The 25,968-nt window shown below is 36.1% G+C and overlaps 1 protein-coding gene across 9 annotated transcripts in view; it reads right to left on the reverse strand.

The window, feature by feature from the left end:
* Positions 1-25,968, reverse strand: part of VPS13B (vacuolar protein sorting 13 homolog B) — a 775,932-nt gene that overhangs the window by 278,916 nt on the left and 471,048 nt on the right. For all 9 annotated transcript variants that reach the window (XM_043880234.1, XM_043880239.1, XM_043880237.1 and 6 more), the window contains 3 exons: positions 22,782-22,985; positions 6,663-6,789; positions 3,683-3,826 (listed from right to left, as the gene is read on the reverse strand). In XM_043880234.1, the coding sequence (XP_043736169.1) occupies positions 3,683-3,826; positions 6,663-6,789; positions 22,782-22,985 (475 nt within the window). The remainder of the gene's footprint in view (positions 1-3,682; positions 3,827-6,662; positions 6,790-22,781; positions 22,986-25,968) is intronic.

The raw sequence follows: 25,968 nt of genomic DNA on the forward strand, positions 1-25,968 counted from the left end.
CTTCAAAAGTTTCCTGACATTTACTGGTACAAGTAGTTAAAGTAGCTCCCTTGTTAATTCTTCTTTCATGAATGTTATGATTATATTACTAATAACCACTTTTATACAATTGGACCTTTATGGGACCTAGACCACCTTATAAAAAGGTAAAGAATCTTCTAAAGAGTAAACCAATTTTGCCCTGCTAAAACATTAGAAAAGAAACCATGGATGAGTAGTAGAGCTCTATTTTTGGAGAAAAATTAGAACCGTACATTTAGATTTGATTATGAAGTTATCTCGGAGGTGAACTTCTAACCTCATGTGAATGACAGTGAACTAAGATATAAGACACCAAATAACATTCCTCTTGTACTAGTGCTATAGAGCCAGACGTTATCACAGAGACACGAACTACTGAATATAGGACATGTACTTTGTAATATGGAATTAATTGTGGCTTTTTGAATAATGGCTTCCCTGATAGCTCAATTAGTAAAGTATCCCCCTGCAACACAGGAGACCCCGGTTCAACTCCTGGGTTGGGAAGATCTGCTGGAGAAAGCATAGGCCAACCACTCCAGTATTCTTGGGCTTCCCTTGTGGCTCAGCTGGTAAAGAATCTGCCTGCAGAAGACCTGGGTTCGATCCCTGGGTTGGGAAGATCCCCTGGAGAAGGGAAAGACTGTTTAGTCCATGGGGTCACAAAGAGTTGGACACAACTAAATGACTTTCACTTTTGATTACTACATGTTTATTTTTCTTATGTATTTTCTCAACCTGTCATATATGCATAGAAAAATAAGAAAAGGTTAATTTACAATGAAGAAACTGCATATTCTGGGAACCAGAAATCATGGAAGTCATAACACTTGAAGGAAACACTGAAAACGAAAGTGTACAAATATACACTGATCACTAGGCAGTGAGTACATTTTTAGAGCAAAAATATTGGATTGTAATCAGCTGGTCATTTTATTACCTGAAAGGGTCTCTTTTAGCTATATACTTGAAAGTTTTATTATATGTTAGTTGTCTATATAAGTAAAAATAATATTAAATCTTGGTTCTAGCAATAATCCTTAGATTGGTTCACTGTTTTCTTTTTGATTTTCAGACTTATCCATCTTTCTTCCTCTTTGTTATACTGTAGATATGTTTCCTCTAGTAACAAAATCTCCTTTTTATGCTCCTGAATAGTTTTTTTTTTTTTTTTTTAATTAGTTGGAGGCTAATCACTTCACAACATTTCAGTGGGTTTTGTCATACATTGATATGAATCAGCCATAGATCTACACTTATTCCCCATCCCGATCCCCCCCTCCCACCTCCCTCTCCACCCGATTCCTCTGGGTCTTCCCAGTGTACCAGGCCCGAGCACTTGTCTCATGCATCCCACCTGGGCTGGTGATCTGTTTCACCATAGATAGTATACATGCTGTTCTTTTGAAACATCCCACCCTCACCTTCTCCCACAGAGTTCAAAAGTCTGTTCTGTATTTCTGTGTCTCTTTTTCTGTTTTGCATATAGGGTTATCGTTACCATCTTTCTAAATTCCATATATATGTGTTAGTATGCTGTAATGTCCTGAATAGTTTTTAAAACAATGTTTTAAATGAAATCTTGTAAAACATTTTTTGAAAATATTATCACCGTTAAAAGCAAGCAGGGAAAATGAAATAATAATTAGAGCAGAAATCAATGATATTGAAAACAGTAAATCCAAAAAAGAAATAAAACCAAGAGTTGATTCTTTAAAAAGATCAGTAATGTTGACAACCCTCTAAGCCAGGCTAACCAAAAAACCAAAATCTAAAAAACAAACAAAAAACCCAAAGAGAGGAATCAAATTACTAACATCAGAAATGCAAGAGGGGACATAACTACAGCTCCTACGTAAACTGAAAGAATAAAAGAAATACTATGTCCGAGCCCATACAATTTGAAGAAAACAAACCAACTCCTTGAAAGACAGACCCTATCAAAACTCACATAAGAAGCAAAAGAGGATCTGAATAGGCCTACAAGTATTAAAGAAGTTGAATCAATAATTAATCAACTTCAAAAACAGAAAGCTTCAGATCTAGATGGGTCACTGGTGAATTCTATCAGACATTTAAGGAAGAAATTATACCAATTCTTTACAATATCTTTATGTATCAGATATGAATTATGTTACTCATTTATGAATAGAAAATATTCTAGTTCATGGAAGATCTTTTTTTTTTAATACTGAAATTTCACAGACATACCTTATTGAGGCGGTGGAAAGGAACGAACTGTCTTCCCTCATTGGACTTTGTACTTGTTTTTTTTCCAATCGTGGTAGAACATACATAAAATGAATTTTACCATACTAATCATTTTGCAGTGTACTGCTTGTACTATATCTCAGTATACTGTCTGTACTTTTAATGTCATCTCCAAGAAGCAATAAAGGGATACAGACATATTTTTAAAACAGCAAAACCAATCCTAGCTTGTTTATGGAACTGTGAGAAAAGACGTGACATTCAGGAAAGAGTTGTTAGTAATCTAACTCTAAGCGGGCCTTATTTACTGAAACCAGATCCTATCAATAGATATTAGAAATAGGTAGGTAAATAGTTAGCAACCAATTGCTAAGTTCTGTAAATTCCTAAAACACATCAGAAATCCATGAGTTAGATTTCACATGACAGATTCTGTCACATGACAGGTTCATAAAATTGGCACAAATAATATAGGAGTTTGTTTCCAACCTAAGTTGCTTCGAGATTTAAATACTCTGATTCACCATTTTTTAGTGATGTGTGTATGCTCTCAGGCAGGTCCCTTACCATCTCCGAGCCTGGTGATAATGCTCACATCTGGCTCACAGAGCGGTTGTTAATGACATGCTTGAAGATACACGAGTCAACTTACATGAAAATACCTGGCACACCTGCTTAGTATCAAGAGGCTCTCAGGGAACACCTCCTCCTTCCCTTCCTTAGTAAACAACACTTAAGAGACTTCTGCGTCTAACTCATGACAAAAATATAAGTAATGACATTTTCATGGATAAACAGGTTCTTCATTACAGATTTTATAAAATAATTAATTACTGTAAGTACAGATGTGATTGTAACAGTAGGGAAACAAAAAGCAAAGAAACAACATCTTGAGAAGCATCTAACAAGCAGCTTTCTTTGTTTCATGTTGACATGCTTTGTGGTTACAATGCAGGCTTCCAATGAACACTGGATCAAAATTAAAATTCTAGGCAGGCATTCAAGTTTTTTGATTATGTCCATTCTTCACTGAGCATGGGAAACAAATGCTTTAGAAGCTATTTTTTGAAGCCATTCCCATTGTACTCTTACAAAGTTCATTTCCAAAAGGGGCCCCGTCCCTGTAATGGATCTGAGTAAGTGAAAGCTACACCAGGTTTTGTGCACTGTACTTTAAAAACTGCAGCAGGGTAATAAAATCATGCTTTTAACAGTGACTTTTCTGGGCCTGGGCCACAGCAATTTTGCAAAGGTGCATGATGAATTATGGGAAAAGAGGCCAAGCAAATTTCAAAAATAAAGAACACCAATCCAAAATGATTTATATACATATTTTGAATAAACTTAAATATAGAATAATTAGCCAAAAGCATTTAATTATAGTTTTTCTATTATCAATGTAAAGTTGGCACAAATGCAGTAAGCCTAATCAAAATCAGGTAAGAGTTACCTCTGTGGCTTTGTTTGATGGTTCCAGTCCAGTCATATTTGCTACTATTAACTGACTTAAGAGTTGAACTTGAGCCACACTTAGGAAGAAGTCCAGGTTTGTGGTTATATTCACTTCCAAGGAATGGCCACACACTAAAATCTCCTGAAGGAAAAAAACGTTGAATATAGATAAAGAAGCATGATAGCATTATATGATAATTTATCATTTCTACTTATCTGAGCTTTATGAATGTTGGTGAATTCTCCTGAGACTCAAGTTCATATGTTAATGAGAATAGCAGATATAGTGGGCATGGTTACTTGACACAGTCCAGTGGATTAAATTAATAAACATTTATGAGGGCCTGCTGTGTGCCAGGCCATGTGCTAGTTACAGGGAAACCCACTATAATAAGGATTTTTCAACATTTCATATGCATTTGGCTTTTCACACCTCAACCTCCTATCATTGTTTCAATATGTAGGCAGTGATGTATGTAATTCTTTAGCATAATCTTGTTCACCCTCTAAAACGGACAGATACTTAGCATTTCATAAGCACCACGCAGCATAGGAGAGTGCTAGGAACATCACAGAGAGTGAGACTAGTCTTGAAGGGCAATCTGCCTTTGAGAAGATTACAATCTAGGTGGGCAGACAGGCAATTATAGGTAGCAATTACAGTCACAGGTGGTATGGTCTGAGTATTCTCCAAAGGATCCACTCCAAATGATTCATAACAAAATGGAGTGCTGAAGCCAAACACAGCTAGACTAATTAATTTTACTTCTTTAAACTGCTAAAATCTTGGCAGTATTAGGTAGATGTCCACTACTTAACTGATGCTGTTCTGCATAACAGAGTCACTTGAACATCCACTGTTGGAAAACCATTCAGCAAAGGAAAACAGAAATGAAAACCAATTCAGAATTTCACTTAATAAGCAGAAGCCCTGCCTCTTGTCATGAAGTGCATGTGGACAATGTTCAAATGCTTGGAAATGTCCAACAAACCTTCTCGTTATTAGTGTCATCCAAGAGAATGGATTTAAGGAGACTTATGATGGGTCCAAATACAAACTACACAGCTTAGAGCAGCTTTTAATAAAGCCATAAAGAACAGCATGTCGGAAATGATCTTTTTTTTTTTTTTTTTTAGTTAAATAAACTTTCTCCCCAAAAGTCTCCAGATTTTATTCATTATAGTTAGAATTCTTATTTTATTCCTTAAGTAATGATGAAAGCAATACACTTGTGTATTTTAAACAAATTGTGTTACTAAGTAACTGAAAGATACTAGTAGACTTAATTTTTATACAGTTTTTGTGGATATAAAGATACCCTGTCTAACCTAACTTTCCCTAGTAGGCTCAGTCGTGTCCAGCTCTTTGTGACCCTATGGACTTTGGAGCCCACTAGGCGCCTACTCCATGGGATTTTCCCATCAAGAATACTGGAGTGGATTATATTCCCTTCTCCAGGGGATCCTCCAGACCCAGGGATGGAGCCAGTATCTCTTGCGTCTCCTGCATTACAGGAGGATTCTCCAACTCTGAGCCACCGGTTTCCCTTATTAGGGTTATTACAAAGATCAAATAAGAGAACACAAAATACTGTTCTTTAAAAACTCAGAGAAGGATATAAACTTTTGTCACCTTAAAATAATAATACATTTAATTTGAACATAATATTTCCAAAGTTTTCATAACTGCTTATAACTCTATGAATGATCCAAAGTTTATAGTTTTTAGCATAACATAAATAACATTATAAATTAACACAACAAACATAACATAACATAAAGGATCCCATTATTATTACATTTCTATTCTAGGCATAGAGGCAAAATATAGCATAGTGATTAGACTTCAAGCCTGGATCCATTAGTAACTGGCTAGTAATGTTGGTCAAATTACTTAATTTCTTTTGATCTGTTTCCTCATCTATAAAATATGTATACTCATAATATCTATCTCATGGATGCGGAGAAGAGTAAATAAGGTAATTCATGTAGAGCTCTCCTTGTAAGGTAACCCATGTGAGAATGCTAAGTAATCTGTCAGTATTATTGCTACTTTTATTAGAAAGAGGTTGTGCAGATCAAGAGCATGTGGCTGGGAACCAGACCAGTCGGTGCACACCACGTTCTGCTTCTAACCACTTGTGAAAATTTAGACAGCTTAACTCTCCATGCTTTAGTGTCCTCATCTGCAAAATGAGGACAGTAAGAGATGCTAATAGGATTACTATGACAGCTAAATGAGTTATTACATGAAAAAAGAAAATAAAAGTTGAAATTGCTCAGTCATGTGCAGACTCTGCGACACCTGGACTGTAGGCCTCCAGGCTTCTCTCTCTATGGAATTCTCCAGGCAAGAATACTGGAGTGGGTAGCCACTTCCTTCTCCAGGGGATCTTCCTGACTCAGGGATAGGACCCTGGTCTCCTGCATTGTAGGCAGACTCTTTACCATCTGAGCCACCAGAGAAGTCCAAATATTACACGAAAAGTAATACACAAACAGTACTATAAAGTGAAAGTCACTCAGTTGTGTCTGACTCTTTGATCCCATGGGCTATACAGTCCGTGGAATTCTCTAGGCCAGGATACTAGAGTGGGTAGCCTCTCCCTTCTCCAGGGGATCTTCCCAACACAGGGAATGAACCCAGGTCTCCTGCATCACAGGCAGATTCTTTACCAGCTGAGCCATAAGAGAAGTCCAAGAATACCGGAGCAGGTAGCCTATCCCTTCTCCAGGGGATCTTCCCGACCCAGGAATCTAACCAGGGTCTCCTGCATTGCAGGTGGATTCTTTACCAAGTGAGTTATCAGGGAAGCTCTAAAGAGTACAAAAAATGTTCAGTAATTATTAGACACAATAATAACATTAATAATAAGATAATTTGATATCCTGTGCACGGAAACTATGAAAACTCCAAACACACAAAGAAAAGCTGCTCCATTATTCAGACTAAAATAAGACCTAAATTACGTTCTAACCTCAGTGTGCATATTTTCCGGAGAAATTATTTTGGTGAAAATGATGGCAGGTGCTCCAGTTATTCGTACAGAAAAATCTGTTAAAATGGGAGTCAAAATTGCTCTTCTTTCTTGATGCCGCCGTATGCTAAAAGATAAAGTAAAAAATAATTAGCCATTTCATTTTTAAGGATAATTTTCATTAAATTTGTACAAGTTTCTGCACTAAAAACATGTATGCCAAAATTTCATTATTTTGACTGTGTCTATTTGTGTATTTCATAGTCATAGTTTTGTAAAGTCAATTCCTAACTTCAGAGTCATGAAAGGAAAAACACTAATCAAGAAATTCAGATGTAATTAATCAATTTCACATTAGTACTATGCTGTGCATGTGCATGCCAAGTTGCTTCAGCTGTCTCCAGCTCTTTGCAACCCCATGGACTGTAGCCTGCCAGGTTTCTCTGTCCATGGGATTATGCAGGCAAGGACACTGGAGTGGGTTGCCATGCCCTCCTCCAGGAGATCTTCCTGACACAGGGACTGCACCTCTGTCTCCTATGTCTCCTGCACCGGTAGGCAGGAAACCCAGCAGTATTCTAGGACCTTTCAATCAACTGCTTTTTCTATTTTTAACTCCTTTGGTTTCTACAAATAGTTTAGTATCTCTTTTGTTAAAAAAAAATATCTTACTCTTTTGTGATCATTTTTAATTTTCTAGTTTTGATATTTCTGACATTCTACTTGACAGCTGCCTTCTTCTCAATTTCTATAGTTTCACAAGCATGTTCACTTAATCTTTGACCTCTCTTTTCTTTTTTAAACTCTAAGAACCATCTGAGCTCATAGATTATAACTTCCTCTGTGTGTGTGTGTGTGTGTGTGTGTGTATGCTCAGATGTGTCCAACTCTTTGCAACCCCATAGACTGCAGCTCACCAGGCTCCTCCGTCCATGGAATTTTCCAGGCAAGAACACTGGAGTGGGTTGCCATTTCCTACTCTAGGGGAGCTTCCTGACTCAGGGATCGAACACATCTTCTGTCTCCTGCACTGGCAGGCAGATTCTTTCTCATTGCATCATCTGGGAAGCCCTATGAATGCCTTTACAGTTTGTGAAGTGCCTTTTGTGACTTTGATACTGAATTCTTCCTCATAGCAACCCTGGATGTGAAGTAAGGACCACAATTAGCTCCACATCATCTACTGGAACAAAGGTTCTACAATTATAGGTCTGCAGGGCAAGTTGATACCAGAGCAGCATTTGACTGCTATCTTAATTTTTCTTTATACATTATCTTTTGAACAGTTATCTAGCACACTATTTCTATACTACATTAAAAATTGCTAATTGCTAATAATTTTAAATATTATTAAGAAATCAAAACCTGTGCTAGTACAGACCTTCAAGTTTACTGAAGTTTTTTCAAGTTATTTATTTATATTCTTAGTTATCATTTTATGAGATAAAATAGTTCCATGCTTTACTATCAAGTTATACCTCAAAAGTTACTGGAACCATTAATTTTATATTCCTTATAAATATGTCCCCATTAGTCTCTATTATTATAAAATAACCAAGGTAAGATCAGAGAATTGGCATAAGTAATCTCACAAAAAAGCACAGATAAAACTCAAGTCTGTCTACATCTTTTTCTACCAAAGTACTCTAGAGAGAACTAGCATCTTTTGTTGAACTGGGCAATGGGCAGAGCTTTATATGCTCTTTGCCAAAAAAGCAAATCAGATCATCTGGTTCTGTGACACATAAGTATTGGATTTCAAGCAAGTCAATTTTAAAGAATGAAGAGATCTGGTTAACAGAGGGTAACAGGAAGAAGTATTAAAATCTGAATACAGAGGAAGAGTTGAGACCCTGAGAGACACCACAATTAGAGCTTAATAGCTCAAATTCCATAAAATGACCAGTGTGAGAAACATGTAACATCTGATGTGCCCTCTTAGGGGAATGCTAAAATATATGACATATTAAAAATACCTTAAAATGGAAAAGGTGGCAGGGAACCAAAGGAAAGCAAACTTTAACTGAAGCACTGATGGGGGGAGAAAAAAGTACTTCTTCACATTCTAATTATTTCCCATCGTGTGAATTAAATCAGTAACACAACATATGAAAGACCCATGATGTTAGAAATTTAAAAAAAAAGTTTAATAAGTCAATGGTCATAAAACTAGAACTTTACTGGTATATAGAGTACTAACTTTTCTTTTGTATTATCTCTGGTAAATATTTGAGTTAAGGATATATATTTTTAAATCATAAAACTTTTTTTATAGATTCAAATATTTTCAAGGATGAATTCAAAAGAAGGAAAAAATAAACACTGCAGAAATAACTGCAACAAGAATTAAATTCTGCCAATACTTTACTAGACAATAGTCGAGGGTTTAAAATAACAAGAGGAAAGTAAAACTCAAAGTATTATCTGATATTGTTAACGACTTTAGGGTCTTAGCTACTCTCAGTAAGCCAAGGGAATAGATTCCACTCCACCCCCAACCTCAGGAATAGATTTTTAACGGCCATATGGAGAAACAGAGTAATCCTTACATCCCTGACAGGCAAGAATTTTGAGATGAGATGTCAACTTAGATCTGGGGCCCTTAAAAGGCCAGAAAAATAACTTCCAATCAGAAATAGAAAAGAACAAGGAAGTCTGCCTGTTTTGGCAAGAGAGCTTATTGAAAAAAACAGAGATCTTTCTCTTTTTTCAACTTTAAAATAAAAATAATTGAAAAATGAAAAATAATGGGAAATATCCCATGTGTGTTTGGAAGCTGTAATTTATATTATATGTGTTGGTCCAGGAATACCAATATTAAGTTATTTATATAAAAGTGGCATCAGACCTTTGATAACCCCAGGGCATCAGTCAGAAATAGAAACAAGTCTCCTTGGAAAACATGCTTTCAAACTGACAAAAAGGATTCTAAAGAACAAAGACCACTGAAGATAAACTCCTAAATACAGATTTCATATATACTTCAAAATCATTTTTTTATTAGCGAGAATTCAACCCCATTATAAACTTCATGATCAAGAACTTCTGATAATGGAATTTCCACATGTCTACAATATAATAAATTTCTTTAAAATCACTAAAGACATATAGGATGGAATGAAACACATGAGGAAAAAAAACCAAAGTATTAATACCATAAAGGCAAAACAGATTTGAAAAACAACCAAATAGAACATTCAGAAATAAAAATATAGTTACTAAGGTTAAATATATAATAGATGGATAAATAGAATTTTAGATATAACTTTACAAATTAGTAAACTAGAAATACTACTGAGAAAGATAGACCAGAAAATACTTAAGACTTGTGGCAATCAATAGAGATAATCCACTTCAGTAGATATTCCTGAATATGAAAAACAGTAATATTCACACACATTATAAACAATAAATATATATAACATACCTTTGGAGAAATTATTCATTATAATTTGATTAACTGTACCTATTTATACAGATTCCTCTCGTTTTCAGGGAGTCACAAGGATAAGTCATTTGATAAACACTAGTTAAGAGTTGAAGTCCATTTTAGTGTGTGTGGTGTTTTTTTTTTTCCTTCCAATAGTAACATTTTCTGTTGAATTTCTAATGCAGTTAAAATTATATGATATATTACCATGATGATTATATTCAACTTAAATATTTTCTGATTTTTTGAGTACCTACTGCCTGTTAGTAGCTATGCTTGTGTGTATGCTCAGTTGCTCAGTTGTGTCCAACTCGTTGTGACCTCATGGACTGCAACCTGCTAGGCTCCTCTGTCCATGGAATTTTCCAGGCAAATACTGGAGTGAGTTTCCATTTTCTACTCTAGGGGATCTTCCTGACCCAGAAATCAAACCCACATCTCTTCCATTTCCTGTACTGGCAGATGGATTCTTTACCACTGAGCCACCTATGACGGCCACCATTCTTTACCATCTATGACGACCTTTACAGTTTGTGAAATGCCTTTTGTGACTCAGATACTGAATTCTTCACAGCAACCCTGTATGTGAAGTAAGGACCATTTTTATTAGCCCCAAATTACCTATGAGGACACGAGTTTCAGGGACTGGGCTAAGGCCATTCAGTTGGAACAAAGGTTCCGCAACTGGACCTGCAGGGCAAGTTGGTATCAGTAACTACAGAAGAGTCAGGCTGAACAAGACAGATCTATGTCCTTTAATCTCTGTGCCACCTTTTCAAGTTGCCAAGGATATCTTCAGGTAAGAAATATTTGCTGGCTGTTGGGAAGTATAAACCGGCTGCTTCTTCCTGCTGCACCAGGAACCCTTTTTCCTTCACATTAGTTCCCAGGTACTTTAAGTAGCAGGAGAAAACATTCTCTCACATATAGTCATGAAACAGTTTAACGGGATTATTATAAAATCACACAATTCAAGAAGGTTTAGGTGATCCCAGGCATTAACCTATAGACTATGGGAATTAGACTAACTTCTAGTCTATAAATTTGTTTAGGCATTAGATTGACATCCTCACAAATAAAGACACAAGTGACGGCTTTCAAGGTGAAGAGTAAAATCAAAGAAAATGCTTTCTTTCCACATTCCTGTTTATAATTTCACAGGAACAATTTTGGAAAAAAAATCTGTTTGATCAATCATAAATCAAAATACACAAAGGCTCCTATGAACATGTGGGTAATCACTTTTAAAAAATAAAAATGTAAGAGATCAAAATACAGACAAAACAGTCATGATCTCTCAGAATTAAGGCCAATAATTTATGCTTCAGGTACTTTAACATCAACACAAAGCTACACTTCCACACAGTCAATGCTACTAATCTTGAGAATCACAGACTGAGTTTAAGAATGTGTCAAATTCAAATTCAGCCTGCTAAGAATTTAAAAAAAATTTTTTTTAAATCCAATGTGTGGGGGAAATAGTCCAAAGGGCAATATGTGTAATTTGATACATGTTTATCAAAATACTAAAACAAATAAATATGTTCTATTTCTTCACAATAAAGTCAGAAAGATAAATTACTAAAGGAAATAAAACACAGTGAGAAGGCCAAATAAAAGCATTCGGTATAAATGATTTATTTTTTTTAATTGCAGCTTTCAAGTCTGTTCAAACTATATCTTTAAGTATTATAAACAAGAAAATCAGATTCACTTGGAGGATTTAGGTTTACTGACATTTTCAGGAAATTATAAGATAAACTTTCTATACCATCCCACTACCCTCACTCCACCCCCACTCCAGACACCCTCAAAGTTCTAATTATCATGTAGAACAACACTAGTGATTTTAATGTGTAACCTGCACATGGCAAACCTCAGTATGGGCTATTTTAGTTCTCAGCACTTCATTTTCTCAGATTATAAAATAAGCCCAGATGTAGTAAAAATGGTTGCTAAAAAAAAAAAGAAAAAAAGCAATTTACTAACAATGAACTTTAGCATAAGAGTAAGGGGTCAGAGAATTGAATACAAGAAAAGTAGTTGGCTAAGAGGAAGCAAATCAGGGTTCCATGCTTAACTGTATTTTAAGTGACATTGGACAAGTGAAGAATCTCCTCAAACTTAGTTTTCTGTAGTGCTTTTGTTCTATAATGTGCTAAGAGTAGTTCAGAGTTTAGAAAGAAATTTGCATGAGAGCTGGAATGTGGAAGAGAAATAGATAATGGACGATATTCTCTGACAGTTATACTGTTTTAAATAGTAGAGAAAACATGATGCAGAAGTGCCAACAGATTCCAGCCTGTCCTCACTCTTTCCACCTTCATGACCTTTTCCTGACTTCTGGCTCTGCTGGACAATAGCAACTGCAGGCTGAACTCCAGAAGCACGAGTAACAGCCTCCGACAGACTTGTCTACCAGCCTTCATGGTCCCTCTAGCCACTAGACAAGGATGGCTTCCCAGGTTTCCTGGAATGCAACAAATTTTTAATCCAGGTTACCGAGCTTCTTCTACAAATGGGTAAGTTCTTATTCCTAAAATAAATCCCCTCTGTTACAACACTTACAGCTGTTGTTCTGACCTGATTGAACCCTGATATATTCTGTCAGTTAAAAAATTAAGGTTTTAAGAGCAAAAGATCTACAAATTTTAAAATCTGATGATTATTCATGCTTAACTTCCCTGCTTCTTTCTCCCCATCATACACACAGAAACACATTATGATTAAAGACAAAACGTGAGTAACATGTCAGGAGGAATCCCGAGTCGGGAGGAATAAACCATTATAAAGACTGTCAGTTAATAATGGGTGGGGTGAGTAAATTATTCTTTACCGTGCATCTTTTGAATTCTACTGGTAATACTGAATGAAAAACAAAAAATGTAATGATATTAAAGCTCTGTTTTATATTTCTGTCAAGATTAATCAGCAGAACTAAACAACATCAGATATTTCTTGTCTTTATTTGAATGAGTATCTCTCAAAACCACTCACATTCAGTCACTTGATTTGCTAGCTCTACTTAATCATCTTGTCATTCAATTTCTCAGTTCACTCAAATCTTCACTAACTTCCTATTATGTGCCAAGCATGATAATCTGTGACTGGTATTTAGAAGTGAAGAAAACAGGGCGGGTTTTTAAATTGGAGTATCTTTCTTAGTTCAAACTGCTCCCTTCCCTCTCCTGCCACTCATACTTTGTGGGAAAAAGTTCAAGTCATACACATTGTGAAACCTTCCCTGAAAACCCACACAGAGTTTCTTTCTTTTAATTTTCTATTTGTACCTACATCAATTTAATAGTAATTTATCATTCTGTTTATGTGTTATGTCACATCTATCTGCCTAAGATGTTTTATGTGCATGAAATGTGTTTATCTCAATTTTTATGTGCCTTACTTTAATCCTAAGTATCCTTTATTTATGACTATCAGAGTGGTTTCCACACTGTACTTGAATATTTAATTAACCAGTCTGTCGTTTTGATTGGGAGATGAGCTCTGTAAGGGATGGACACATATCATAAGTTATTTTACTTTGTATCTTTAGTGTATATTTGGTGTATATTTGATATTAAAATCTCTAATTTCTGACAAAGGTGCAAAGACCATTCACTGGGGAAAGAACAATCTCCTCAACAAATGGTGCTGGAACAACTGGATATCCAACATGCAAAGGAATAACTCTATGCTATACTCTATTAAAAAAAAAAAACACTAAAATAACTCAATAACCCAATTATAAGCATTAAACCCATAAAACTCCTAGTATAATATAGGCATAAATCTTCATGACCTGGCCCAGATCAAGATAGCAGAATAGAAGGATGTAGAGCTCACCTCTCCTCACAAATACATCAACAGTACTTCTACATGAGAAACAACTCTCACAGAATACCTAATGAATGCTAGCAAAAGCAAAAGCTGCAGGAAAGATCACTACGTAACCAGGAAGCACAAAGGAAAAATAAAGGAATCAGGACAGGACCTGCACTCCTGGAAGGGAGCTGTGAAAGAGGAAATTTCTGATCACCATGGGAACCTCCTCCATTGTCTAGGAATCAGCTAGGACAGAAAGGGAGCCTAAGAGGCTCAGAGGAGAGTGCAGCAGCCAGAATGCCACAGGTACCACAGAAAGAGACCAGCACAGATGGTCATGGCTACCTTGATCTGCTCCTAAGCCTCAGATGTGTGCCTGCTGGTGTGTGTGGGGACTAGGGTGCTGAAACTCTAGCTTCAGAAGACAGACTGGAGAAAAGATTGGGGTTGGCTGGACAGAGACAGCCTGAGGGGCTGGAGTGTGGTCGAAGGTGCAGCATCCTAGGTCTGTCATTGCTAAAGCTCTCTCCAAAGAGAGGGCAGGGCCCCATCATAGCACCCTCATTCTTGGAATGCTCACAGAAGGCATAGCTATGCCTCTGTAAGCCCTGGGAGCAGGAAAGTGCCAGGGGTGGCCCACACATGGAGGCAGGTCTTAAATCTGAGCTGATTCCCAGGGGCTGCATTATTTCAGGGGATTTACTCCACTGGTGGCTTTGAGAGTGCAATGCCTGCACTACACACAAGAAGATTAATAGCACTCTAGTGGCTGGGGATAAAACCCAATCTACAAGCGATGAATAGCAAACTAAATGACACAGAAAAATGATTAAGTTATCTGGAAGAGACAGAATAATGCAAATCACTCAATCAGAACTGCAGATAGAAAGGCAAGGCAAGAAAATATGAAAGCAACATGCAAATTCTATGAGGTAATATAAAGTGTGCCAATTCATGCATAATAGGAGTTCCAAAAAGAGAAGACTATCAGCTAATTTCCTACAGAAATGTTGCAGGCTGGGAGGGAGTCACAAGATGTATTCAAACTTCTGAAAGGAAGAAACTTACAACCAAGAATACTTCACCCAGCAAAATTATCATTTAGAATAGGAGAGAGGAAGAATTTCTCAGATAAGCAAAAGCTAAAATAATACAGCAATATTAAACCTATCCTAAAAGAAATACTGAAAGGTTTTCTCTAAATACAAAAGAAACAATAATCTATAGGACAGAGAAAATCACAATTGGAAAGTAAATCACTTAAATAAGCCAATACACAGATTTGAAAAACAAAACAAAACAAACTTGAGCAAGTGACAACTACAATGAACAGCAAAAGGATAAACATGAAGATGTAAAAGACAATACCAAAATCATAAAATGTGGGGGAAGAGAGTAGGAAACTGTAGATTTTTTTTCAGAATGTGTTTGAGTCTATGAGTATCAGTCTAAAGCAAACTATATACTATAAAGTTATAATAATAGTTTAACATACCTGAAAAACTGGGAAATCACAAACCAAAAACATACAATTGATTCAGAAAAACCAAAAGGAAGAGAACGTAAGCATAGCTCAAAAGAAAATCATCAAACTACAAGAGGAAAAACAAAAAGAAAGAAACAAAGAAGAAATATAATATCAGCTAGAAAACAAGGTTAAACATGCCATAAATACATATCTATCAATAATTACCTCAAATGTCAATGGACTAAATGCTTCAATCAAAAGACACAGAGTGTCAGACTGGATAATGAAACAAGAGCCTAAACATGCCACCTAAAAGAGACCCAATTTAAGGTGAAAGACACACACAGAGTGAAGTGATGGGATAAAAAAAGAAGTTTCACAAAAGTGGAAATCACAAGAAAACAAGGGTAGCAATACTCGTATTAGACCAAATAGATTTTAAAACAAAGGCCATAGAGAAAGACAAAAAAATGACAGCACACAATGATAAAAGAATCGATATAAGTGGATACATACTTGTAACATACACACATCCAATAAAGGAGCACCTAAATACATAAAACAAGCATTAATAGACATAAAAAAGAAATCAATAAGAATACAGTAATAGGAGAATTTAACATCCCACTGACATTAATGGACAGATCTTCCAGACACAAAAATCAATAAGGCAACAGAGGTTATAAATGACACAACAGAACAGATAGACTTAATTGATATTTTCAGGAAATTACATCCAAAAAACCTCAGAATATACATTATTTTCAGGTGCACATGAAACATTCTGTAGGATGGACCACATAGTAGGACACAAATTAAAGGGCACATAAAACTATTTCAACTATCTTTTCTGTCCACACGGGTGTGAAACTAGACATCAACCAGGGAAAGAGAAACAAGAAAGAAATGACTACAAGGAGACTAAACAACACACTACTAAAAAACTAATGGTCAGTGATGAAAACAAAAAGGAAACTTTTTAAAATAATGACAAATGACAATGAAAACATAACCATTCAAAATCTATGCTTGCTTGCTTGCTTGCTAAGCTGCTTCAGTTGTGTCCAACTCTGTGCAACCCTATGAACCATAGCAAGCCAGGCTCCTCTGTCCATGGGATTCTCCAGGCAAGAAAACTGGAGTGGGGTGCCATGCCCTCCTACAAGGGACCTTCCCAACCCAAGGATCAAACCCACATCTCTTATGTCTCCTGCATTGGCAGGCAGATTCTTTACCACTTATGCCACCTGGGAAGCCCATCAAAATCTATGGGATGCAGCAAGAACAGTTCTAAAAGGAAAGCTCATATGTGCCTTCTTCAAAAACAAGAACATCTCAAATAATTAACCTAACCTATCACCTAAAACAATTTAAAAAAGGACAAACAAAACCTAAAGTCAGCAAAAGGGAAGAAATAATAAATATCAGGGAGGAAATAAATATAATGGAGATTTTAAAAAATAGAAAAAAAATTATGAATGAAACCAAAACCTGGTTATCTGAAAGTGTAAAAAAAATTAACAGAGCCCTGGCCAGACTCATCAAGAAGAGAAGACCCAAATAAACAAAATAAGAAATGAAAGAGGAGAGATAATAACCTATACCACAGAAATACAAACAACCCTAAGATAATACTATGAACAATTACAAGCCAGTAAGTTGGACAACCTAGGAGAAATGGGACAGATTTGTAGATACTTATAGCCCACCAAACCTGAATCACATAAGAAAGACATAATTTGAACAGATTGATCAATAGAAGTGAAATAGAATCTGTAATAATACTAATAATAAAAAACATCCTTGCAAATGAAAGTCCAGAACCAGATGTTTTCACTGAGAAATTCTACCAAACATATAAAGAAGAACTTACGCCATTCATCAAATTTTTCCAAAAGACTGAAGAAGAGAAAACTCTTCTAAAGTCATTCTATCAAGCCAACATCACCCTGATACCAAAACCAGAAAAAGACACTACCAAAAAAGAAAATTACAAGCAAATACCTTTGATGAATATAGATGCAAAAATCCTCAACAAAACATTAGCAAACTGAATGCAACAATATATAACAAAGATCCTACACTATGATTAGGTTGGATTCATCCCAGGGTCACAAGGATAGTTTATCATATGCAAGTCAATCAATATAAGCAAATAAAGAAAAGATGAAAACCACATGATCACCTTAATAGATTCAGGAACAGTATTTGACAAAATTCAACACCCACTCATGATAAAAACTCTTATCAAAGTGGGTACAGAGGGAACATATTTCAACATAATAAAAGCTACTTGTCTTACATTTAGATCTTTAATCCATTTTGAGTTTATTTTTGTGTATGGTGTTAGAAAGTGTTCTAGTTTCATTCTTTTACAAGTGGTTGACCAGTTTTCCCAGCACCACTTGTTAAAGAGGTTGTCTTTTTTCCATTGTATATCCTTGCCTCCTTTGTCAAAGATAAGGTGTCCATAGGTTCGTGGATTTATCTCTGGGCTTTCTATTCTGTTCCATTGATCTATATTTCTGTCTTTGTGCCAGTACCATACTGTCTTGATGACTGTGGCTTTGTAGTAGAGCCTGAAGTTAGGCGGGTTGATTCCTCCAGTTCCATTCTTCTTTCTCAAGACTGCTTTGGCTATTTGAGGTTTTTTGTATTTCCATACAAATTGTGAAATTATTTGTTCTAGTTCTGTGAAGAATACCGTTGGTAGCTTGATAGGGACTGCATTGAATCTATAGATTGCCTTGGGTAGTATAGCCATTTTGACAATATTGATTCTTCCAATCCATGAACACGGTATGTTTCTCCATCTGTTTGTGTCCTCTTTGATTTCTTTCATCAGTGTTTTATAGTTTTCTATGTATAGGTCCTTTGTTTCTTTAGGTAGATATACTCCTAAGTATTTTATTCTTTTTGTTGCAATGGTGAATGGTATTGTTTCCTTAATTTCTCTTTCTGTTTTTTCATTGTTAGTATATAGGAATGCAAGGGATTTCTGTGTGTTAATTTTATATCCTGCAACTTTACTATATTCGTTGATTAGCTCTAGTAATTTTCTGGTAGAGTCTTTAGGGTTTTCTATATAGAGGATCATGTCATCTGCAAACAGTGAGAGTTTTACTTCTTCTTTTCCTATCTGGATTCCTTTTACTTCTTTTTCTGCTCTGATTGCTGTGGCCAGAACTTCCAACACTAAGACCAGAAACTATAAAACTCCTAGAGGAGAACATAGGCAAAACACTCTCCGACATAAATCACAGCAAGATCCTCTATGACCCACCTCCCAGAATATTGGAAATAAAAGCAAAACTAAACAAATGGGACCTAATGAAACTTAAAAGCTTTTGCACTACAAAGGAAACTATAAGCAAGGTGAAAAGACAGCCCTCAGATTGGGAGAAAATAATAGCAAATGAAGCAACAGACAAAGGATTAATCTCAAAAATATACAAGCAACTCCTGCAGCTCAATTCCAGAAAAATAAATGACCCAATCAAAAAATGGGCCAAAGAACTAAACAGACATTTCTCCAAAGAAGACATACAGATGGCTAACAAACACATGAAAAGATGCTCAACATCACTCGTTATTAGAGAAATGCAAATCAAAACCACAATGAGGTATCATTACACGCCAGTCAGGATGGCTGCTATCCAAAAGTCTACAAGCAATAAATGCTGGAGAGGGTGTGGAGAAAAGGGAACCCTCTTACACTGTTGGTGGGAATGCAAACTAGTACAGCCGCTATGGAGAACAGTGTGGAGATTTCTTAAAAAACTGGAAATAGAACTGCCATATGACCCAGCAATCCCACTTCTGGGCATACACACTGAGGAAACCAGATCTGAAAGAGACACGTGCACCCCAATGTTCATAGCAACACTGTTTATAATAGCCAGGACATGGAAGCAACCTAGATGCCCATCAGCAGATGAATGGATAAGGAAGCTGTGGTACATATACACCATGGAATATTATTCAGCCATTAAAAAGAATTCATTTGAACCAGTCCTAATGAGATGGATGAAGCTGGAGCCCATTATACAGAGTGAAGTAAGCCAGAAAGATAAAGAACATTACAGCATACTAACACATATATATGGAATTTAGAAAGGTGATAACGATAACCCTATATGCAAAACAGAAAAAGAGACACAGAAATACAGAACAGACTTTTGAACTTTGTGGGAGAATGTGAGGGTGGGATATTTCAAAAGAACAGCATGTATACTATCTATGGTGAAACAGATCACCAGCCCAGGTGGGATGCATGAGACAAGTGCTCCGGCCTGGTGCACTGGGAAGACCCAGAGGAATCGGGTGGAGAGGGAGGTGGGAGGGGGGATCGGGATTGGGAATACATGTAAATCCATGGCTGATTCATTTCAATGTATGACAAAACCCACTGGAAAAAAAAAATAAATAAAATAAAAAAAAAAAACCAAAACAACAACTCAGTATTCAAAAAACTAAAAAAAAAAAAAAGCTACTTGTGACAAACCCACATAATAGGGTGAAAACAACATAATGCTTAATGGCGAAAAGCTGAAAATCTTCCCAGTAAAATCTGGAACAAGAGAAGGATGCCCACTGCTACCCCTTGTATTTAACATAGTATTGGAGTCCTAGCCGCAGCAATCAGAGAAGAAAAAGAAATAAAAGTTAGCCAAATTGGAAGGGAAGAGGTAAAACTGTCATTATATACAGATGACATAATACAATATAGAGAGAAAACTGTAAAGACTACACAAAACAGATAGTACTGATAAATTCAGCAAGGTAGAAATACACAATATAACATATAGAAATTGGACACATTTCTGTATGCTAACAATGATATATCAGAGAAGGAAAGCAGAAAATAATCACTTTTAAGACTGCATTAAAAAACTTAGAAATAAACCTCACCAAGGAGGTGAAAGATTTATACGCTAAGTCCCAGCACTGTCAAACCAATATTGAGGGAAAAGAACACAGCAGAGGCATAACCCTCCCAAACTTCAGACAATACTACAAAGCTACAGCAATGAAAACAGTGCGGTACCAGCACAAAAACTAGATATATGGATCAGCAGAACAGAACAGAAAGCACAGAAAGAAACCCACACATCTATGGCCAATTAATCTTTGACAGAGGCAAGAATACACAACGGAGAAAAGAAAGTCTCTTCAGCAAGAGGTGTTGTAAAAGTTGGACAGACGCATGTAAATCAATGAGTAGAATACCCCCTCACACCGTACACAAAAATAAACTCAAAATGGCTCAGAGACTTAAATATAAAACATGACACAATAAAACACCTAGAAGCAAACACAGGCAAAACATTCTCTGACACAGATTGTACTAATGTTTCAATATGTTCTTAGGTTGATCTCCCAAGGCAATAGAAATAAAGGCAAAAATAAAGGTAAATGGGACTCAATGAAAGTAAAGGAAAGCATAAACAAAATGAAAAGATAACCTAAAGAATGGTAGAAAATATTTACAAATGATGTAACCAACAGGGCTTAATTTAAAAAATAACACAAACAGCTCACACAACAAATTAACAGAACAAACAACCTAATCAAATATTGGGCAGAAGACATAAATAGACATTACTCCAAATAAGACATATGGAAGGAAAACAGGCACATGAAAAGACACTCAACATTGCTAACTATCAGAGAACTGCAAATCAAAACTACAATGAGGTATCACTTCACACTTGTCACAATGGCAATAATTAAAAAGTCTATACAAAAAAGGAGTAAAGAAGATATCTCTTTTTTTCCCACAGCTGTCTAGGGAGAAATGATGTTTTGCATCCTAAATTTAGTACAGAGAATCTGATTTGATAAAATCTGAGACTTTTCACAGCAATCTTTTTATTTTCTTGTGTCACAGGAAAACTTGTATGAAAATTTACATCTATTGCTAACTTATCTATTATTAATAAAGTAAATCTGTACGTGAAAGTATGATTTGAACAAAGCCCCTCACAAGACTCTAAGACTTACAAAGTATTGCCATGTTTTGTTATTACGACTTTCAAAAGAAAAGTGAAATTGATTGGTTGTCTTATTAGTTATATGTTTTACTAGGAGTAATGATGCAATTGGAATCTATTTCTAAACTGTATAAATTCTTGTAAGTTTGTTCTATATGAAAAGAATAAAATAACTGGCACCTCCTGCCCTCAAAAAAGTCTACAAATAATAAATGCTGAAGTAGGTGTTGAGAAAAGGGAAACCTGCTACATGGTTGGTGGGAATGTAAATTGGTGCAGCCACTATGTAAAACAGTATGGAGGTTCTTTAAAAAACTAATAAAACAGTTGCCGTATGATTCAGCAATCCCACTCCTAAGCATATATCTGGACAAAACTAATTCAGAAAGACACATGCACCCACCCCTCCATGTTCACAGCAGCACTAGTTACAATGCAATTATGAAGCAACCTAAATATCCATCGACCAGATCAATGGATAAAGAAAATGTGGTACATACATAAAATGGAAAATCACCCAGCCATTAAAAAGAATGAAATAATGCCATTTGCAGCAACATGGATGGACGGAGAGATTGCCATATTAAGTGAGGTAACTCAGACTAAGACAAACACCATATAATATCACTTATATGTGGAATCTAAAAATATATACGAATTAACTTATTTACTAAACAGAAATCAACTAACATACAGAGAAAACAAACTTATGGTTACCAAAGGGGAAGTGGGGAAGGGGAAAGATAAAGCAGGATGAGCAGATACGAGCTACTACATTTAAAACAAACAAGGTTCTACTGTATAGCACAGGGAACTAAACTCAGTATCTTGCAATAAATTCTAATGGAAAAGAATATGAAAAAGAATATGTATGTACATGTGTAATTGAATCACTCTGTTGTACACCAGAAACTAACACAAAACTGTGATTCAACTATACTTCAATAAAAATTTTTAAAATTCAAAAAATTAAATAAAAAAAGAACTCCTACAAATCATCAACAAAAAGACCTCTCAATTTAAAAATAGGCAAGAGACTTAAACATTTTTTAAAAGAAGATCTACAAAGGCAATAAGCACAAGAATCTGATAAGGAAAGAGTTAATATTTTTTTTACTTGGAATATAATGGATTTTAAGGGAAATCCTGAAGTGGAATTTTTCATCAAATAACAAGCTTTAAAAAAAAATTCTGACATTGACCATAAATTTGTAATAATTGCAGTGTAACAGTGGTAGGACTCATAGAAGTCCAAACAACAGCATCAGCTACAATTACAAAATATATTTTATGAAATGAAGAAACAATACTGAAACACTTAGGTTTGGCATGCTAAAGAGCATATTAACTATTCTTCTGGCAATGAAATATTAGAATGTGGAAAAAGTTTCTCCACCATTTCCTACCTGCTGGCCATATTCCACTCGAGAGCTGGATTCTGAGAGTTTCTTTCCGTCTCTGTGAGCACCCCTCCTGTGCCATTTTCCTTTTCTGGCTTCAGTTGATCCCACTGAGCAGTACCAATATTGATAGACTGCAGATCTATTTGGTATTGTCGATCTTCAATCTCTGACCCAGGGTCTCGAAGAATTCCTAAATTCAAGGCTCTTCTGTAAAGACAGTGAAGAAAAGTAATCAGATAAAATAAGTCTTTTACGCTTATTTTGCTCTCTAACATCTTGCTATTATCAACCCCCCCTACCCTTTGGATTACCAGATTAATGAAATCTATGAAGCAGGTATTATAAACTTACACATACTAATGATTTAAAAATGTATCAAAAAGTTAGCACTCAGTGTATCTACTCTATAATAAGTTCTTACATATCCTCAGCACTGTTATTTTTCTAAATAAATACAGTTACAAATATGATTTAAATCCTTGAGCTGTTGTGAGGTTGTACTACTACCTCCTTTTTTACTAAAGAGAAAATAATACAGAGTGGTTGAAAGACTTAGCCAAAGTTAACTGAGTTAGTATGTGGCCAAAACTGCAAGTTAAATCCAGGTTTTGCTTCAAAACCCTGTCTTCTTTCCAATGTTAAACGTCTAATTTTTTTCCTCAGTACTTTGATGTCTTGTTAGGAAAAGAGTTGAAGCTTTGTGAATTTATTTAATTCCCCTACCCTTTGCCTTTAGTCCTTTATATAACCCACTGTGACGCAGACTAAATTACTGACAAGACTTCACTGCTTACTTATGTAGAAATACAGTATGGATTACTGGCCCTTATAGAGTTGGACCTTTCATCTTATTGGCCCCAAGGCTAAGCAAATGAATAAAATTATCAGCAGCTTAAAGCTAGATTAGAGAAAGTGAATGGTTAAATTTTTCATGAAGGTTTTAGAATGAAATAGCAAGGCAGTGTGGTAGGATAAGAAGAATAGGGTTTGGGATTTGCAGTCCAGGTAAGTTTAAGTTTGTGTGAACTTTTAAAAATTGGGAATTTTTCAGTTATATTGGTTCATAAACTCTTTAAAATGAGTAACCAAAAGGAAAGTAACATTTTTCCTCCATGAAAGTTTCAATCAATAAAAAACTGAAATTACATTGAGGATAAAAATAGTTGTTACTAATACAGACACAATTGCAGTGATTAGAAAAAAATACAATTAGTTGTACCAATTGAACACTAATAAAACAAATTAGTGGAGGGAGAGGGAAGAAATCACTTGAGTCCTAGTGTGAAAATTATAGAGAGACAGACAGTATGAATGTGATCAAGACTATGTCTTGGCTAAGTAAACAGTGAGGGTCAGACCATGTCAGGAAGTTGGTCAAATACTGATGGAAGGTGGATGACTACTGAGACTCAAGACAGCAGGTGTCCCCAGACACATAGGAATGGAGATGGCATGCATGAGGCCAGGCAAGGTGACGGCTGAGACTAATGAATTCAAATGAAGAGAAGAGGAGGGAGGGGACTGCAAATGAATGATGAGATAGCTCAGGTATGGAAATATTAATATCACACCGTGTTGCAATAAGGAAACAGGAAAGAAACAGGTGTTGGTCAAGAAGTCATAGTGGGAGGCAGAGAAACAGATGGATGGAGTCTCAGTATTCCGAAGGAGAGTGTTGAATCTAATTTTCATTTTCTTTTTTCTAACTTAGAAAAGCTCTATCTAGGAAAGAGCACACAAGGAAAGGAGGCCTAAAGTTTTACATGAACCCAAAAAATGGGTCGTGAACATTTTCATTTTGCCTTAATGAAGGTAAAGAAAACGAGAGTGAATGCAGGTGCAGGTGGGGGGTGAGGAGTAACCTTGTGAATACCCCTATTTTGGCAGAATGTTCATTCATTTGGATACTGGTGTAATTTTGTTAATTCTAAAGACCCATTTCAAACTTCACTATTTTAAAAATTGTATTTATCTATTTTTGGGTCTTCGTTGCTACACGCTGGCTTTCTCTAGCTGCAGAGAGCTGAGGCATCTCCTCAGTGGTGGTCCATGTGCCTCTCAATCATTGTGGGCTTCTCTTGTTGCAGAGCAAGGGCTCCAGAGCACATGGGCTTAAGCAGCTGTGGCTCTTGGGCTTAGCTGCCCCACAGCACGTGGGGTCTTCCTGGACCAAGACCGAACTCGTGTCCCTTGAATGGTAGGTGGACTCTTAACCACAGGACCACTAAGTCAGTCCCTCAAACTTCACTTTCTAAGAAGCCTTTCCTGACCACCCTTTCTTCAAACTCCCTTTCCCCCAAATCTGTGCTCTTACAGTCTTTCTAAACTTAGAAGTACGAGAACATCACAATCACATGTCAGTCTTTCTCAAAATAGTGTAAATTTCTCCCCCCCCCTCCAATTATTTTTATTAGTTGGAGGCTAATTACTTTACAATATTGTAGTGGTTTTTGCCATACATTGACATGAATCAGCCATGGATTTACATGTGTTCCCCATCCTGAACCCCTCCCTCCCACCTCCCTCCCCATCCCATCCCTCTGGGTCATCCCAGTGCACCAGCCCTGAGCATTTGTCTCATGCATCCAACCTGGACTGGCGATCTGTTTCACACTTGATAATATACATGTTTCGATGCTGTTCTCTCAGATCATCCCACCCTCGCCTTCTCCCTTAGAGTCGAAAAGTCTGTTCTATACATCTGTGTCTCTTTTTCTGTCTTGCATATAGGGTTATCGTTACCATCTTTCTAAATTCCATATATATGCATTGGTATACTGTATTGGTGTTTTTCTTTCTGGCTTACTTCATTCTGTATAATGGGCTCCAGTTTCATCCACCTCATTAGAACTGATTCAAATGAATTCTTTTTAATGGCTGAGTAATATTCCATGGTGTATATGTACCACAGCTTTCTGTGTAAATTTCTTGAAGTTAGAAACTACATTTCCTATTAATCGATTAGTAAATGCTGTTTCAAGTCACTGATTTGAACTGAACAAATCTTTGCAAATCTCAATTGGACACAGGATATGTCTACAGCAACAAGAACACCCAGTCTTTACACAGTAAACCTCTGCTGTAGGGCCACATAGACTCTGACATGGAGCAACTGTCTTCGGCACTTGGTAGCCTAGCTTATTTTCCTAGATTATTATTCCCATATAAAAATTACAATTACTCAAACTAG

The sequence above is a fragment of the Cervus elaphus genome, chromosome 21, assembly GCF_910594005.1.
Source record: "Cervus elaphus chromosome 21, mCerEla1.1, whole genome shotgun sequence".
Taxonomy (NCBI): Eukaryota; Metazoa; Chordata; class Mammalia; order Artiodactyla; family Cervidae; genus Cervus; species Cervus elaphus.